The 19,777-nt window shown below is 47.7% G+C and overlaps 1 protein-coding gene across 1 annotated transcript in view; it reads left to right on the forward strand.

Annotated features, from left to right (window-relative positions):
* ncor2 (nuclear receptor corepressor 2) overlaps positions 1-19,777 on the forward strand; it is a 446,529-nt gene that overhangs the window by 69,991 nt on the left and 356,761 nt on the right. Inside the window, exons 3-6 of the mRNA XM_068055641.1 lie at positions 6,918-7,045; positions 17,652-17,835; positions 18,231-18,259; positions 18,851-19,031. Coding sequence (XP_067911742.1) covers positions 6,918-7,045; positions 17,652-17,835; positions 18,231-18,259; positions 18,851-19,031 — 522 coding nt within the window. The remainder of the gene's footprint in view (positions 1-6,917; positions 7,046-17,651; positions 17,836-18,230; positions 18,260-18,850; positions 19,032-19,777) is intronic.

Here is a 19,777-nt window from a genome sequence, read left to right on the forward strand (position 1 = left end):
CAAAAACCAAGTTTTCCCACGTCCTAACCTCTTTTGTATAAAACAAGGTTAATTTGTGATGCTGCAGTGTTCAGCAGAACTGTGAATTGTGGATTTGATTTAGACAGGAAAAGGTGACACTTTGTGGTCTGGAGGATTTTCGATGAGAATTGTGTAAAGTGGTTTCATGGAATAGACTAGGGAGGGTTTAAATAACTATTCAATTCAGTCACTGACATTAAAGTTTTTCTGAAGAGTACATTTAAGTGTTAGAAAGCTTCTTGTCACAACAGGTATAAGCATTGTCACAATTCTTTTTTGAATAAACCTCAAATAAAATAGTTGCTTTTTAGTCTGACAAGATACCCTCATGTCACCGGTCATATCATTATGCACTTTACAGATTGCTGCAAATGTTGCCTCCTGGATTTTTCTGCCCTCATTTTTCCCCTGCCACTGTCAGATGACTTGCAAACTGTTTGACTCTCACTTATCGTCAACTGTTCTGTTCCTGAATATATATTGTGTTCAGTTGGGTGTAGCACTACATATTAGAGTTGATGCTGATTCTGATGATGATGTTGAATTATAGCTGTCTCTTCCCAACAGAATCACAGAATTGTTACAGCACAGAAGGAGGCTATTCGGCCCATCCGTGTCTGCAACGGCTCTCCAAATGAGCAATGCCCCTAGTGCCATTCCCCTGCCTTCTCCCTGTAGCCCTGCACATTCTTCCTTTTCAGATAACAGTCTAATTCCCTTTTGAAAGCCTCAATTGAACCTGCCTCCACCGCACTCTCAGACAGTGCATTCCAGATCCTAAACACACACTGAACCTCCCTCCACCGCACTCTCAGACAGTGCATTCCAGATCCTAAACACTCACTGAACCTCCCTCCACCACACTCTCAGACAGTGCATTCCAGATCCTAAACACTCACTGAACCTCCCTCCACCACACTCTCAGACAGTGCATTCCAGATCCTAAACACTCACTGAACCTCCCTCCACCACACTCTCAGACAGTGCATTCCAGATCCTAAACACTCACTGAACCTGCCTCCACCACACTCTCAGACAGTGCATTCCAGATCCTAAACACTCACTGAACCTGCCCCCACCACACTCTCAGACAGTGCATTCCAGATCCTAAACACTCACTGAACCTGCCTCCACCACACTCTCAGACAGTGCATTCCAGATCCTAAACACTCACTGAACCTGCCTCCACCACACTCTCAGACAGTGCATTCCAGATCCTAAACACTCACTGAACCTGCCTCCCCCACACTCTCAGACAGTGCATTCCAGATCCTGAACACTCACTGAACCTGCCTGCACCGCACTCTCAGACAGTGCATTCCAGATCCTAAACACTCACTGAACCTGCCCCCACCACACTCTCAGACAGTGCATTCCAGATCCTGAACACTCACTGAACCTGCCTCCACCACACTCTCAGACAGTGTATTCCAGATCCTAAACACTCACTGAACCTGCCCCCACCACACTCTCAGACAGTGCATTCCAGATCCTGAACCCTCCTAGCATGAAAAAGTTTTTCCTCATGTCGTTTTTGCTTCTTTTGCCAATTACTTTAAATCTGTGCCCTCTCATTCCCGATGCTTTCACAAGTGGGAACAGTTTACATAGAAACATAGAAAATAGGAGCAGGAGTAGGCCATTCGGCCCTTTGCGCCTGCTCCGCCATTCATTATGATCATGGCTGATCATCCAACTGAGTAACCTTTTCCCGCTTTCCCCCCATATCCTTTGATCCCTTTCGAACCAAGAGCTCTATCTAAGTCCTTCTTGAAAACATACAACGTTTTGGCCTCCTCATCTCAGTCCTGAAAGGTTTACCCCGTATCCTGAGACTATGACCCCTGGTTCTGGACTGCCCCACCATCGGGAACATCCTTCCTGCATCTACCCTGTCAAGTCCTATTCGAATTTTACAGGTTTCTATGAGATCCCCCCTCACTCTTCTAAACTCCAGCGAATATAATCCTAACCGACTCAATCTCTCCTCATACATCAGTCCTGCCATCCCAGGAATCAGTCTGGTAAATCTTTGCTGCACTCCCTCTATAGCAAGAACATCCTTCCTCAGATAAGGAGACCAAAACTGCACACAATATTCCAGGTGTGTCCTCACCAAGGCCCTGTATAATTGCAGCAAGACATCCCTGCTCCTGCACTCGAATCCTTTCACTATGAAGGCCAATATACCATTTGCCTTTTTTACCGCCTGTTGGACCTGCATGCTTACCTTCAGCGACTGTTGTACGAGAACACCCAGGTCTCGCTGCATATTCCCCCCTCTCTGTTTTTCGCCATTCAGATAATAATCTGCCTTCCTGTTTTTGCTACCAAAGTGGATAACCTCACACCTTCGAGGGAATATACCTTGACTGTGCCTGAACTATCTCCTCTTTGAAGGTAGCCCAGTGTTCAGCTCCCGTTTTTCCTTCCAACCTTTGATTCCAATTTATTCGGCAGATTCATTCTTACCCCATTGAAGTTGGCTTTCCCCCAGTTATTTATTCTTTACTCTAGATTGTTCTTTGTTCTTTTCCATAACCAACCTAAACCTTATGATGCAATGATCACTGTCCCCTAAATGTTGATATTTGATCCACATGGCCCACCACATTCCCAACAACCAGGTCCAGCGGTGCCTCCTTTCTCATTGGACTGGAAACATACAGCTGTAGAAAATTTTCCTGAACACGTTCCAGGTACTTTTGACCCTCTCTGCCCTTTACACTAATGCTATACCTGTCTGTATTTGGATAAAGTCTCCCATTATTACTACCCTATAATTCATGCATCTCTCTGTAATTTCCTTGCAAATTTGTTCCTCTTCATCCTTTCCACTAGTTGGTGGCCTAGAGTCCCAGTATGACTTTCCTTATCTCTGCAGTCTCTGTTTACACTGACACTGTCCTGGATGAGCTGGACATACAGCCAACAAAATCGGAACTCAGTGATGCCATTGATTCTCTAGCCAGCGGAAAAGTCCTTGGGAAGGACAGCATTACCCCTGAAATAATCAAGAGTGCCAAGCCTGCTATACTCTCAGCACTACATGAACTGCTATGCCTGTGCTGGGACGAGGGAGCAGTACCTCAGGACATGCGCGATGCCAATATCATCACCCTCTATAAAAACAAAGGTGACCGCGCTGACTGCAACAACTACCGTGGAATCTCCCTGCTCAGCATAGTGGGGAAAGTCTTTGCTCGAGTCGCTCTAAACAGGCTCCAGAAGCTGGCCGAGCACGTCTACTCTGAGGCACAGTGTGGCTTTCGTGCAGAGAGATCGACCGTTGACGTGCTGTTCTCCCTTCGTCAGATACAGGAGAAATGCTGCGAACAACAGATGCCCCTCTACATTGCTTTCATTGACCTCACCAAAGCCTTTGACCTTGTCAGCAGACGTGGTCTCTTCAGACTACTAGAAAAGATTGGATGCCCACCAAAGCTACTAAGTATCATCACCTCATTCCATGACAATATGAAAGGCACAATTCAACATGGCGGCACCTCATCAGACCCCTTTCCTATCCTGAGTGGTGTGAAACAGGGCTGTGTTCTCGCACCTACACTCTTTGGGATTTTCTTCTCCCTGCTGCTTTCACATGCGTTCAAGTCTTGAAGAAGGAATTTTCCTCCACACGAGATCAGGGGGCAGGTTATTCAACCTTGCCCGTCTAAGAGCGAAGTCCAAAGTACGGAAAGTCCTCATCAGGGAACTCCTCTTTGCTGACGATGCTGCTTTAACATCTCACACTGAAGAGTGTCTGCAGAGTCTCATCGACAGGTTTGCGGCTGCCTGCAATGAATTTGGCCGAACCATCAGCCTCAAGAAAACCAACATCATGGGGCAGGACGTCAGAAATGCTCCATCCATCAATATTGGCGACCACACTCTGGAAGTGGTTCAAGAGTTCACCTACCTAGGCTCAACTATCACCAGTAACCTGTCTCTCGATGCAGAAATCAACAAGCGCATGGGAAAGGCTTCCACTGCTATGTCCAGACTGGCCAAGAGAGTGTAGGAAAATGGCGCACTGACACGGAACACAAAAGTCCGAGTGTATCAGGCCTGTGCCCTTAGTACCTTGCTCTATGGCAGCGAGGCCTGGACAACGTATGTCAGCCAAGAGCAACGTCTCAATTCATTCCATCTTCGCTGCCTCGGGAGAATACTTGGCATCAGGTGGCAGGACCGTATCTCCAACACAGAAGTCCTCGAGGCAGCCAACATCCCCAGCTTATACACACTACTGAGGCAGCAGCGCTTGAGATGGCTTGGCCATGTGAGCCGCATGGAAGATGGCAGGATCCCCAAAGACACATTGTACAGCGAGCTCGCCACTGGTATCAGACCCACCGGCCGTCCATGTCTCCGCTTCAAAGACGTCTGCAAACGCGACATGAAATCGTGTGACATTGATCACAAGTCGTGGGAGTCAGTTGCCAGCGTTCGCCAGAGCTGGCGGGCAGCCATAAAGGTGGGGCTAAAGTGTGGCGAGTCGAAGAGACTTAGCAGTTGGCAGGAAAAAAGACAAAAGCGCAAGGGGAGAGCCAACTGTGTAACAGCCCCGACAAACAAATTTTTCTGCAGCACCTGTGGAAGAGCCTGTCACTCTAGAATTGGCCTTTATAGCCACTCCAGGCGCTGCTTCACAAACCACTGACCACCTCCAGGCGCTTACCCATTGTCTCTCGAGATAAGGAGGCCAAAGAAGAAGAAGATAATTCTTGCATCTCTCTGTAATTTCCTTGCAAATTTGTTCCTCTTCATCCTTTCCACTAGTTGGTGGCCGATAGTCCCAGTATGACTTTCCTTATCTCTGCAGTCTCTGTTTACACTGACACTGTCCTACAATTTCCTCTCACTGATGTCAGCGCCTGTCCCGTAGGCTTCCCATCTTATAACTCCATGTCTCCCGCTCCTCCTTCACGGTAATCACAAACCTGTCTTTTTGTGCCAAGTGAAGTTATGAGCTGTTTCCAGGACTTGTCCAAAAGCACATTGAAATGCTGTGTTAAATTATTGACCACAGGAACACTCTGGATCCGGTTATTAGGGTCTGTGTCTTGCCTCTTGGAATTTGCACAACTTACTAAATGCTTCGTCACTCACATTTCCTGAAATGCTGCTTTTTTCATGTGACTGGGCTGAGAAAGAGGTTTATTTATATGAAAAGTTTCAGTGTTTTAATTTTACTTCTTATAACAGTGTCACAAAAACAACCCAGAAACTGCCTGAGTGAACAATGACCACTGCAGTGCGAATCTATACCTTTAAGTGTGACAAACATCACATCAAACCTTTAATGCTTGACTTGTTCTACATGAAATGCATCAAACTCTGAGAACATTGGAACATAAGAAATAGGAGCAGGAGTATACCATTTGGCCCATCGAATCTGCTGCGCCATTCAATAAGATCACTGCTGAACTTCTACCTCAACTCCACCTTCCTGTAGAATTTGAGATAGGTTAAAAACCCAACATGAATTATTGTCTCTCGCATTCCCAGTCATCATAGTAAGATGTCAATGTACACAGCTGCAAACGATTGGAACAGTCCCTTATAACAATTCGGTTGGTCCCCTTATAACCATTTGGTCGTTTCCATTAACGATTTGGCGGGTCCCTTATAGAAAAAGAGAATGGTTACAGTACAGAAGGAGGCCATTCAGTCCATCATGTCCATGCTGGCTCTCTGGGAGAGCATCTCAGCTACTTGCATTCTCTCTCCTTTTCCCCATAGCCCTGCAAAATTCTTCTCTCTTCAGATAATTATATAATTCCTTTTGAAAGCCTCGATTGAATCTGCCTCCACCACACTCCCAGGTAGTGCATTCCAGATCTTAACCACTCACTGCGTAAGAAGTTTTTCAATATGTCGCTTCTGGTTCTTTCTTCAATTGTTTTAAATCCGTGTCCTCTGGTTCTTGAGCCTTCCATCAACGTGAACAGTTTCTCCCTATCTACTCTGTCCAGACCCATTATTAGTTGTACAATAGGTACAGCTGCTCTTGTAGTTTTTAACAACAGCCTTACATACAGAATGTCAGAGTTCAGATTTGAGCTTTGGCCATTAATCATCCCATTAAGATTGGCTTCCAGACACGCACCTCTGCACAGGGCGGGAAAGTCAAAAACATTGCAAGATATCTGGTCTGCTCTTGCATCCTAACTCTCCCATCGAAGACCATCCCTCTACTGCCCTAAGTCTTCCATCGAAGCCTGTCCCTCTGATCCCCTAACTCTCCCATCCAAGACCATCCCTCTGATCCCCTAACTCTCCCATCGAAGTCCGTCCCTCGAGTCCCCTAACACTCTCTTCGAAGTCCATCCTGACTTGGAACTATATCACTGTTCCTTCACTGTCGCTGGGTCAAAACCTGGAACTCCCTTCTTAACAGCACTGTGGTTTCACCCGCACCTGATGGACTGCAACAGTTCAAGAATGCAGCTCACCACCACCTTCTCCAGGACAATTAGGAGGTGGAAGGTTATCGGGGGTAGGTGGAAATGTGGAGTTATCAGTTCAGCCATGAACTTATTGAATGGAGGAGCAGGCTCGAAGGGCCGAGTGGCCTACTCCAGCTCCTAATTCGTATGTTCATAATGGGGCAACGAATGCTGGCCTAGCTAGCGATGCTCTCATCCTATGAACAAATAAAAAGTCCTGAATTGTGATCCATGTTTTACCCTCGAATTGTGTTCAGCGCACTGCTGCTATTAACACCACTGACATCAGCTGTGAGAGACATTCATCTCAAACCCTGTATTATTGGCTGCCTATAGTTCCAGGTTGCCCCTGGTTACAGTACAGTCATAGGACAGAATGTTGGCTAAAAAATGTTTGGGGAATTAAAGCAATTGCAAATGCTAAAATTAGTTTTTCTTTTTCAGGACCTAGGAATTTCCGAGTTTTCAAGCCATTCCAGGGATTATGGATCCATCTTATCACCCAGACCCCTAACCCAGCATGTTCGCCGGAGACCTTCCTTACTGTCGGAATTCCAGCCAGGAACTGACCGGTGGGGCTCTAGTGCTTTTCCTTTTCAATCCATTCCCATAAATCAATCCAGCTGACGTTATTTGCTTCATACCCTGCGGTTTCATAAAGTCTCATATCATTGGTGAACTCCGTCTAAGACCCAGACTCAGTTGGCCCTTTTCCCCATATCCTTTGATATTCTTCCTTTTCAGGTACTTATCCAACTCCTTTTAAAAGGATGTATAGCCTCTGCAGTAAAGCATTTCCTATTCTAATAACCGTCCGTGTGAAAACATTCCTCCAAGCCTTGACCTTTGATATTCTAATGCTAATCCTCAGTCTCCGCCCCTTGTTAATGATTCACTAACCTTGGAAGCAATCTTCCACTGTTCACCCTCTCTAAATGCTTCCGAATTCTGAATGTTGGGCTTTTCATCTTCACAATGTCCTCGGAGTCCTGCTGTTATTCCAGGCAATCTTCACTGTCCCCTTCCCATGGCTTCAGTATCCTTCCTATACTCATTGAATTATCATGAGTTGCAGCACAGAAGCAGACCATCTTCAGCCAGAAGTGCTGTTGATGATACATCTCGGCCTCCTCCTGAGGTCCCCAGCATTATAGATGCCAGTCTTCAGACAATTCAGTTCACTCCACGTAATATCAAGAAGCAGCTACATCAAAGGCTATGGACCCTGACAATATTCCGGCAATAGTACTGAAGACCTATGCTCTTGAACTTGCCGAGCCCCTAGCCAAACTGTTCCAGTACAGCTACAACACTGGCATCTATCCGGCAATGTGGAAAATTGTCCAGGTATGTCCTGTACACAAAAACAGGACAAATCCAATCCAGCCAATTTCCGCCCTATCAGTCCACTCCCGATCATCAGCAAAGTGATGGAAGGTGTTGCCAACAGCGCTACCAAGCGGCACTTAAACAGTTTGAGTTCCACCAGGGCCACTCAGCTCCAGAGCTTATTACAGCCTTGGAACATGGACAAAAGAGGTGAACTCCAGAGGTAAGGTGAGAGTGACTGCCCTTAACATCAAAGCAGCATTTAATCAAGTGTGGCATTACAAAGCCCTATTAAAATTGAAGTCAATGGGAATCAGGGGGAAAACTCCCCACTGGTTGGAGATATAACTAGCACAAAGAAAGATGGTTGTGGTTGTTGGAAGCCAAACATCTAAGACCAGGATATTGCTGCAGGGTAGTGTCCTAGGCCCAACCATCTTCAACTGCTTCATCAATGACCTTCCCTCGACCATAACGTCAGAAGTGGGGATGTTGGCTGATGATTGCAAAATGTTCAGCAGCATTTGCGACTCCTCAGATACTGATGCAGTCCGTTTCCATATGCAGCAAGACCTGGACAACATCCAGGCTTGGCTGATAAGTGGCAAGTAACATTCATGCCACATAAAATGACCATCTCAAACAAGAGAGAATCTAACCATTTCCCCTTGACATTCAGCAGCATTACCATCGCTTAATCCCCCAACATCAACATCTTGGGGGTTGCCATTGATTAGAAACTGAACTGGACCAGCCATATAAATTCTGCAGGTCAGAGGCTGGCAATTCTTGGTAACTCACCTCCTAACTCCCCAAAGCTTGTCCACCATCTACAAGGCATAAGTCAGGAGTGAGATGAAATATTCTCCACTTGCCTAGATGGGTGCAGCTCCAACAACACTCAAGAAGCTTGAAACCATCCAGGACAAAGCAGCCCGCTTGCTTGGCACCCCATCTACAAACATTCACTCCCTCCACCACCGACGCACAGTGGCAGCAGTGTGTACCATCTACAAGATGCACTGCAGCAACTCACCAAGGTTCCTTTGACAGCACCTTCCAAATCTGCAACCTCTACCACCTCGAAGGACAAGGACAGCAGATGCATGGGAACACCACCACCTGCAAGTTCCCCTCCAAGTCACACACCATCCTGACTTGGAACTATATCGCCATTCCTTCACTGTTATTGGATCAAAATCCTGGAACTCCCTTCCGAACAGCACTGTGGGTGTACCTACCCCACATGGACTGCAGCGGTTCAAGAAGGCAGCTCACCACCACCTTCTCAAGGGCAATTACGGAGGGCAATAAATGCTGGCCTTTCCAGCGATGCCCACATCCCATAAAACGAATTTTTAAAAAGTCCATTCAGCCCATTGTGCGTCTTCAAACAAGCAGTTGTGCTTCGGCCCTGCTTTTTGACTGTATCGCTATAAGTTTCTCAACCTCCAGTTCCTGTACAACTCTCTTAAAATTATTTATGGAATCTGTTTCCAGCCCCTTTTCAGGTTAAACATTCCAGATCCCGACAACTCTCTGAGAGAAAACATTCCTCTTCATCTTTCTTCTCGATCTTTTACTAGTGATTTTGAATGTATGATCTCTGGTTATTGACCCACCCTCCAGAGGGAACAGTTTTTCTTTATCGACTCTATCAAAATCTCTCACCATCTTGAAAATCTCTATTAGGTCACCTCTTGACCTTCTGTGTTCCAAGGAGAACAATCCTAACATTTCCAACCTCTCCTCATAACTGAAGTCCCTCAGCCCTCGTCATATCCTGGTAAACCTCCTCTGTACCCTTTCTTAAGGCCCTTTCGTCATTCCTGAAGTTTGGTGTCCAGAATTGTTCATAAAACTCCAGCTGAATCCAAACCAGTGATTTATAAAGTTCTAGCATGATAGCTGTGCTTTTATATTCTATTCTTCTATTTATAAATCTAAGTAATTCACATGTTTTTTTTTAATCCACCTTCACAACTTGTCCTGCACCTTTAAGGATTTGTGCACAGGGACATCAAGGTCTTGCTGCTCATCTACTTTTCAAAACCGTTCCATTTACAGTACCCCTGTCCCCTCCACCCTCACCTCCAATAATAAGTGCGAGGAGCTCATGGACTTCTTTGTCACTAAGACTGAGACCATCCAATCAGCTGCCTCTGCCACATCCCTCGCTTCCACTGTCCCATGCTTCCTATAATGCTCCCCCTGCCCCAGCCCTGAATTTACATCTTTCTCTGGACTCTCTCCCATCTTCCCTCGTGCCCCCTCTGAGCTCATCTTGTCTATGAGACGCACCACCTGTTCCCTCGATCATATTCCCACTAAACTGATCACCCAATCTCCCTCCTGGCCCCACGTTAACTGATATTGTTAACGGTTCTCTCTCTTCAGGTACCATCCCACCCTCCTTTAAGTCTGCCATTATCACCCAGCTCTTCAAAAAACTAACCCTTGACCCAACCATCCTACAAACAACTGCCCAATCTCCAACCTCCCTTTCCTCTCCAAAGTCCTTGAATGTGTCATCACCTGCCAAACCTGTGCCCATCTTTCCCTGAATTCCATATCTGAATCCCTCTGATCGGGATTCCGTCCCGCCACAGTACTGAAACAGCTCTTAACAAAGTCACAAACAACATCCTTTGTGACTGTGACAAAGGTAAACTTTCCCTCCTCGTCCTTCTCAACCTGTTTGCAGCCTTTGACATGGCTGACCACACCATCCTCCTCCAACACCTCTCCACTGTTGTCCAGCTGGGTGGGACTGCTCTCACCTGCTTTCATTCTTATCTATTTAATCGCAGCCAGAGAATCACTTGCAATGGTTTCTCTTCCTGCTCCCACACCATTACCTCTGGTGTCCTCCAAGGATCCATCCCTGACCCCCTCCACCTGAACACTGCCCTCACTGACATCATCTGAAAGTACAGCATTAGTTTTCATGTGCACACTGATGACACACATCCCAACCTCACAATCACCTCTATCAACTCCTCCACTGTTGCTAAATTATCAGACTGCTTATTCGACATCGAGTACTGGATGAGTAGAAATTTCCTCCTATTAAATATTGGGAAGACTGAAGCCATTGTTTTCGGTCCCTGCTCCAAACTCCATTCCCTGGCTAACGACTCCATCCCTCGCCCTGGTAACAGCCTGAGATTAAGGCAGTCTGTTTGCAATCTTAGTGTCACATTTGGCCTCGAGATGAGCTTCTGACCTCATATTCACGCCATCCCTTAGGCCGCCTATTTCCACCTCCACAACATTGCCTGACTTCGTCCGTCTCAACTCATCTGCTGCTGAAACCCTCATTCATGCCTTTGTTATCTCTAGACTTGATTATTCCAACACACTCCTGGCTGGTCTCCCACATTCTACTCTGTAAACTTGAGGTCATCCAAAACTCTTTTGCCCGTGTCTTAACACACACCAAGTCCCAATCCCCCATCACCCCTGTGCTCACTGACCTACATTGGCTCCCAATCAAGCAATGTTTTCATTTTAAAATTAACATCCTTCTTTTCAAATCCCTCCATGGCCTTGCCACTCCCTATCTCTGTAATCTCCTCCAGTCCCATAACCCTCCGAGATATTTGTGCTCCTCTAATTCTGACCTGTTCCACATCCCTGATTTTAAGCGCTCCGTCATTGGTGTCTGCACCTTCAGTTGCCTGGGCCCCAAGCTCTGGAATACCCTCCCTAAACCTCTCTGTCTCTCCACCTCGCTTTCCTCCTTTAAGACATTCCTTAAAACCCATCTGTGTGACCAAGCTTTTGGTGGTCATTGACCAAATATCTCCTTTTGTGGCTCAGTGTCAAATTTTGTTTTATAATGCTCCTGTGAAGCACTTTGGAATGTTTTATTACATTAAAGAAGTGCAGGTTGTTGTTTTATCTATTCTGTTTTTCCATATTAATCCTCCCAAAATGCATCACTTCACACTTCTCCACATTGAGCTCCACCTCTGAGCTTCTGCCCATTTCACTGTCTTGTCTGTGTCATCCTCGAAGTGATAACTGTCCTCATCAATGTCTACTGCTTTGCAAAGTTTGTATCATCTGCTAACTTTATAATGCTGCTTCCTGCAGTTGAGTCCAGGTCATTTATAAAATTTGAGAATGGACTCAAACCTGACCCTGAGGCAATAACACTGAAACCACCTCCCAATCTGAAAAACATGCTCATTGAGCTGCTCAGAACACCACCAACATTTCAACTGTGAGTTCCTCAATGCCATGCACAATTCTGAGATCCCCAGCAGCTCAATGTGAAGATGCAGTTTGGTACAAGGAGGTCATTGCATGAAAGCTCTATGCGGAAATATCTTTGAACATTACATAATGAATTAGAGCAACACTGTGATTGGTCAAAGTGATGTTTCTGGGCAAGCTCTTACTGAAATTCCCTCTGGGGTCTGTCCTGAGATCATTGCTTTACAGTATTACAAGTCAGAATCCTTTATTTATTCAGATGAACATCAGCTGCTTCTGGCTTCTACTTTTGTCAGTCTGGCCATCAGGCACTTGTTCACTTGTGCAGAAGATTGAATCCGGGCCTAGTAACTGGGTTCCTGAATTCTCTGATCTGTTAGCATCTAGCCTGGTCTGGAATGGTCAGTGTGGGTCAGTCTGCTCGATTAGCTCATCTATCCAAAGGCTGAAATGCATCAGACAAGGTGCAGTTGATAGAATTTCTGGAGCCACTACATTTCATAGATTGAATGAATTCCGAGTAGTTTCTTGTAAAAACATTTAATTATAGTTCAAACTGAATGGGCCAGGAAAGGTTGGTTTCTGTAAAACCCGATTAAAACTCAGAATAGTGAAGACAAAGTTTGATTAAAACTGGATGTGAATTGGGGAAAAATACATTACGGCCGGGATTTTATGGGCCCACCTGAAGCTGGGTTGTGGGGGGAAACGGGGGGGAGGTGGCACAGAGTATCTTGGCAGGGGGCGGGGGGGAGGTGGCACAGAGTATCTTGGCAGGGGGCGGGGGGGAGGTGGCACAGAATATCTTGGCAGGGGGTGGGGGGGGTGGCGGGGGGTAGGTGGCACAGAGTATCTTGGCGGGGGGGAGCGGGGCGGAGGGCCCATTGCCACCCCGTCGCCAAGTCATCTTCCCAGGGCGAAGTAGGCCGACAACTGCCTTCCCACCCAGAGGCCAATTGAGGCCCTTAAGTGACCTATTAATGGCCTCTTCCCACCTCCGCTGGGATCTTCCCAGCAGAGGGGGTGGGGAAGGCCTCTGCTGCGCAGGGAGGGTGCCTGTAACATGAAGTACTCTTCTTGCGGGCTTGGGGGGGTGGGGGTCCCTCCTTTGTGGGCAATATTTGGCCCACGGAGGAGCCCCACTGGGAACAAATGTACCTCCAGGATGCCCCCTTTCTCTGGACTGCACAACCACCCTCTCGCCACTCCCCCACCTTGCCAGGGCCTTCTGGACTGCCCTGGCGACCCTGCCTCACCTACCTCAGATCCGGGGATCCAGTATTGGCAGTGGCCACCGTTACCGTCTTTAAAGGGATAGAGTTCCCGGCAGCGGAAACTTCGGCTCCAGAATGACAGAGGGTCACTCCGGGGAGGGCAGGAAACGGCAGAGGCAGGCTTTGCTCCACCTTTTTGGCTGGATGCCAGGAGCCCCACTTCCAGCACTAAATCCAGCCCTGCTTGTCCATCTTCTTCACTAATGTTTTTTAATTCCTACAAATTATAACTTGAATGGTGTAACAGTTTAGAAAATGGCCCAGCCTTTCTTCATTTAAGGAACAGTGGTTAGATACTGTTGTGTTATCTCTTTTCCAGACTAATATAACAAAGCTGAAGGGGAGACATAGAGGTTGAACACAGAGCTTTAATGAAAACTTCTTTTTGCAGCTTGTACATACTGATTGTGTAAGAGAACTGAATCACGTGATATTGCATCACTTCATGCGATGACACATACATTAGCATAAACATATTTAAATGATTATATTTAACATACTCACAAATAAACGACACACTATCACTACAGATACAGAGTAAATTTGCAACCAATGCTTCACCCTATTACTGAACAAGTAGCAGATGGTACAGACAGCTAGACTCTGCTCACTGTGAACTGAATAGGGATGGGCAATAAATGCTGGCCTGGCCAGTGACGGCCACATCTCATAAATGAATTTTTCACAAAGTACTGACCCTCCGACAGTGCAGCACTCCCTCAGTACTGACCCTCCGACAGTGCAGCACTCCCTCAGTACTGACCCTCCGACAGTGCAGCGCTCCCTCAGTACTGACCCTCCGACAGTGCAGCACTCCCTCAGTACTGACCCTCCGACAGTGCAGCACTCCCTCAGTACTGACCCTCCGACAGTGCAGCACTCCCTCAGTACTGACCCTCCGACAGTGCAGCACTCCCTCAGTACTGACCCTCCGACAGAGCGGCACTCCTTCAGTACTGACCCTCCGACAGTGCAGCACTCCCTCAGTACTGACCCTCCGACAGTGCAGCACTCCCTCAGTACTGACCCTCCGACAGTGCAGCACTCCCTCAGTACTGACCCTCCGACAGTGCAGCACTCCCTCAGTACTGACCCTCCGACAGTGCAGCACTCCCTCAGTACTGACCCTCCGACAGAGCGGCACTCCCTCAGTACTGACCATCCGACAGTGCAGCACTCCCTCAGTACTGACCCTCCGACAGTGCGGTGCTCCCTCAGTACTGACCCTCCGACAGTGCAGCACTCCCTCAGTACTGACCCTCCGACAGAGCGGCACTCCCTCAGTACTGACCCTCCGACAGTGCAGCGCTCCCTCAGTACTGACCCTCCGACAGTGCAGCGCTCCCTCAGTACTGACCCTCCGACAGTGCAGCACTCCCTCAGTACTGACCCTCCGACAGTGCAGCGCTCCCTCAGTACTGACCCTCCGACAGTGCGGCACTCCCTCAGTACTGACCCTCCGACAGTGCGGCACTCCCTCAGTACTGACCCTCCGACAGTGCAGCACTCCCTCAGTACTGACCCTCCGACAGTGCAGCGCTCCCTCAGTACTGACCCTCCGACAGTGCAGCGCTCCCTCAGTACTGACCCTCCGACAGTGCAGCAGTCCCTCAGTACTGACCCTCCGACAGAGCGGCACTCCTTCAGTACTGACCCTCCGACAGTGCAGCACTCCCTCAGTACTGACCCTCCGACAGTGCAGCAGTCCCTCAGTACTGACCCTCCGACAGAGCGGCACTCCCTCAGTACTGACCCTCCGACAGTGCAGCACTCCCTCAGTACTGACCCTCCGACAGTGCAGCACTCCCTCAGGACTGACCCTCCGACAGTGCAGCAGTCCCTCAGTACTGACCCTCCGACAGAGCGGCACTCCTTCAGTACTGACCCTCCGACAGTGCAGCGCTCCCTCAGTACTGACCCTCCGACAGTGCAGCACTCCCTCAGTACTGACGCTCCGACAGAGCGGCACTCCGTCAGTACTGACCCTCCGACAGTGCAGCACTCCCTCAGTACTGACCCTCCGACAGTGCGGCACTCCCTCAGTACTGACCCTCCGACAGTGCGACACTCCTTCAGTACTGACCCTCCGACAGAGCGGCACTCCCTCAGTACTGACCCTCCGACAGTGCAGCACTCCCTCAGTACTGACCCTCCGACAGTGCAGCGCTCCCTCAGTACTGACCCTCCGACAGAGCGGCACTCCCTCAGTACTGACCCTCCGACAGTGCAGCGCTCCCTCAGTACTGACCCTCCGACAGAGCGGCACTCCCTCAGTACTGACCCTCCGACAGTGCAGCGCTCCCTCAGTACTGACCCTCCGACAGTGCAGCACTCCCTCAGTACTGACCCTCTGACAGAGCGGCACTCCCTCAGTACTGACCCTCCGACAGTGCAGCACTCCTTCAGTACTGACCCTCCGACAGTGCGACACTCCTTCAGTGCTGACCCTCTGACAGTGCAGCACTCCCTCATTACTGACCCTCCGACAGTGCAGCAATCCCTCAGTACTGACCCTCCGACAGTGCGACACTCCTTCAGCACTGACCCTCCGACAGTGCGGCACTCCCTCAGTACTGACCCTCCGACAGTGCGGCACTCCCTCAGTACTGACCCTCCGACAGTGCGGCACTCTCTCAGTACTGACCCTCCGACAGTGCAGCACTCCCTCAGTACTGACCCTCCGACAGAGCGGCACTCCTTCAGTACTGACCCTCCGACAGTGCAGCGCTCCCTCAGTACTGACCATCCGACAGCGCAGCGCTCCCTCAGTACTGACCCTCCGACAGTGCAGCACACCCTCAGTACTGAACCTCTGACAGTGCGGCGCTCCCACAGTACTGACCCTCTGACAGTGCGGCCCTCCCTCAGTACTGACCCTCCGACAGTGCAGCGCTCCCTCAGTACTGACCATCCGACAGCGCAGCGCTCCCTCAGTACTGACCATCCGACAGCGCAGCGCTCCCTCAGTACTGACCATCCGACAGCGCAGCACTCCCTCAGTACTGACCCTCCGACAGTGCAGCACTCCCTCAGTACTGACCCTCCGACAGAGCGGCACTCCTTCAGTACTGACCCTCCGACAGTGCGGCACTCCCTCAGTACTGACCCTCCGACACTGCAGCACTCCCTCAGTACTGTGTTCCTGTTGTACATGCAGGCTCGTGTATGTACATAGGCTCCAGTTGACCCCTGCAGTCGAGCACTTTGGAAGCAGTAGATTGTGCATGGGATGGGTTAATTTCATGGAGATGTGGGATTGGCACTGTCAGGGAGAGCTACAATCAATGGCAGAAAAATATTCAGACCCACTGGAATGTTACGACCATTTCCATCTTCAACTGGGAAAGATTTCGTGATTAAAAAATGATTTACTCAGCTTTATTGAAAATGCGATGTTATTTTAATCAGGAACATTTTTCCATTGTAAACCCTGAGAAAATAATTTCAATAAATGTAATTGAGAATGTTCACGAAATATTCCAGCTACATTTCACAAACTCAAAAATCGTTGGAGACCAGGTGAGTGAAATGTCTGGAATATGGAGATAACTGGCTGACTTATTGATCAGAACTGGTGTCCTCAATCATATTGAGACATACAATTTTTATCTCCATCTTCAAAACCTATCTTGCTGATGTACAACATGCAGGGGAAATTATATTTGTGTCCTGGGTGCATTTTCCATGTGTTTGTCCTGTTGCTTCCCTTTAATCAACTCTGACAGCAAAGGTTCACCAAACTAATTCCTGGCATGGAGGGATTGTCCTATGAGGAAAGATTAAATTAAAGATTAAAGACAAAATTTTTACAAGGCTCGACAGGATAGATGCAGAACCAGGGAACAGAGTCTCAGAATAAGGGACAGGCCATTTAAGACTGAGATGAGGAGGAAATTTCTTCACTCAGAGGGTGGTGAATCTTTGGAATTCACTGCACCAGGGGGCTGTGAAGGCTCAGCATTGAGCATGTTCAAGACTGAGAGCGATAGATTTCTACATATTAAGGGATACGGGGATAGTGCAGGAAAATGCTGTTGAAGTAGAAGATCAGCCATGATCTCAATGAATGGTGGAGCAGTGCCAGAGGGCTGAATGGCCTATTCCTGCTCCTATTTCTTATGTTCTTATACCAGCAGCTTTAAGTGTTTCCTGTGTGCAGATAGTAATTGGAGTGTAAGGGTCTGATAGGGTTAATGTTTGAGACAGTGAGAGTAACCCCTCCCACTGTAGTCATCTTGATGTAATATTCACATGGGTATTACAACAGTAATGACATATATGCTCTGATAAGATTTTACATATTAACTGTCAAAATCACTCACAAAGCAGTATTTTCTTTGAGATATGCCTGCAGGCTGGAGCTCTGCCCTATAGGCCTGCTCAGCTCGGGAAAAGAACCCGACCCGCACCTGACCGATCCACAGTGGACCCGGCCCGAGTCCCTCCAATTTCGCCCTGAGCTCAACCTGACCCGAGCCCGACCCGACCATCCCTTTACTTACCTTCCGACTGGGAAGCTCCACGAAGCTGCAGCGCATGCGTGATGACGTCATAGTGACATCACTCGCTCACTGCACAGACTCAGTTTCGTCCCGGACTCCCAGCTCAGGTAGGTTTTTAAAATTTTTAATACTTATCAGCAGAGCACTTACCGCGTGTGTCCGACCCGGCTCGGCACGACCCAACCTGAGCCCGAAAGCTGGGCCCCACCCGAACCCGACACATGCCACGGGGTCCAGTTGGGTTCGGGTCGGGTAGCAGGCCTTTACTCTGCCCTACAATATGTGGCACAGAAACTTACCCTATTTTGATATATTCGCCTTGTATCTGGATAAATTATCCACCTCCAGATTGTACCAGGCATTCCAATCAGCTGGACTCATTTAATAGTTTAATATGCTCCATGTTTCTGTGGAATTTCTATGTACAAAAGTTTGAAAACATGTTCCTCCCAGTGGTATTGTGAGCAGACCTGGCTCACAACCGATTGACACATTGCAATTTTCATAAGAAAACAGTGTAAAACCCTTCCTGGCCATCAGTCCCAGTCCATCGAGAGTCTGTAACTCCACTCAGCCCCTCACACCGCCCCTTAATGCCTAATCTGTTAAGCAAATCTCCACTTTGGAAGTTCTCTAATAGAGATTTTCCGTGACATTTGTAACTGCTTAGAATGATGCAATGACAATGTCACGATATACAAACAGTTTAGCGTGAAAATGATTTAATGTTAGCAATTACAGAGAATCCTGTGGGGTCGACAGTGCTGGGTCGAAGGTGCTGGTAAACATCCTGTTTGGAAAAAAAAGCTACGGCAAAAATGTGATTATTCCACAAATTTGTCAAGACGTCTGGCTGGAAGAGATAATATACAAGTGAGATGACCTTTGATGTGTCAGGCCTGATCTTTTCTGATGCTCTTGCCTTCTGGGGTTAACGCTGATATCTGAAGCTGTGGATCGGGGGATGTTACAGGGCAGTTTGCTGATGTTTCTATATCTATTGTTATTTCCTTGGTGATATTTTCAATTCTAATTTCCTCTTGTCTTGTAGGAACACTGATCAGCGCAGTAGATATAACCCACACAGCTACCTGCTGGATGTCAGTGCTCAGGCAGATGCACCATACGCAGACACCAAACGGCCAAGGTTGGATTTGCTGCAGGAGTCACTGCTTCCACACTCGTCTCTCTTGTCCCACGGCCCCCTCACTGGAGTGGAGGAGCTCCTGAAGGTAAATGACCCTCCATCCATTACTAATGGAAGTTTATAATCTTAAATCCTCCCATTGACATTCAGACCAGTTACAATTCTACTATCATCTAGTGTATAGAATTTCACCAAATTGTTGAGGTGTTTTTAATTTTTGGAATGAATTCGGTTGTATTTGCTGCATTATCTGATTGTGTGTGACATTTAGATTGTGTACTTGCTGCATTATGGGATTTGCACCTGTGAGGTGGCTATCACATGATTTTTTTTTTAGCTGCTCCCAGCTCGTTCCTATTGTGATAAAGATGCTCACATGAAATGGGACAGTTTATGGAGAATCCAAGATCATTGCACCACTGCTCGACATAAAAAAAACCTCCAGAAGTTTGTAAAACAGATTTAATCTGAACGTTTACAAATTTGTGTTACCTGGTGAATAGATACTGAGTTGTGGTTGAGGGGTTGTGTGAAGTGTTAAGTCTAATTTTTCTCAGTATAAGAACATAAAAAATCGGAGTAGGAGTGGACATTTTGGCCATCAAGCCTGCTCTGCTATTCCATAAGATCATGGCTGATTTCAGCTCAACACTTTCCTGCCCTATCTCCATCTCCCTTGATTCTCTACAAAGGTTCCAGTAAATGGATAACCAGTGGGGGAAGCTGTAAATAAAATGTAAAGTCGCTGCAATTGAACTCTTGCAAAGTTTGGCTCTCAGTGACTTGTTGATTTACCCTCTATAGAAGGTGTGAATTGATTCCTTTTGTTGT

The sequence above is a fragment of the Heterodontus francisci genome, chromosome 23, assembly GCF_036365525.1.
Source record: "Heterodontus francisci isolate sHetFra1 chromosome 23, sHetFra1.hap1, whole genome shotgun sequence".
NCBI lineage: Eukaryota > Metazoa > Chordata > Chondrichthyes > Heterodontiformes > Heterodontidae > Heterodontus > Heterodontus francisci.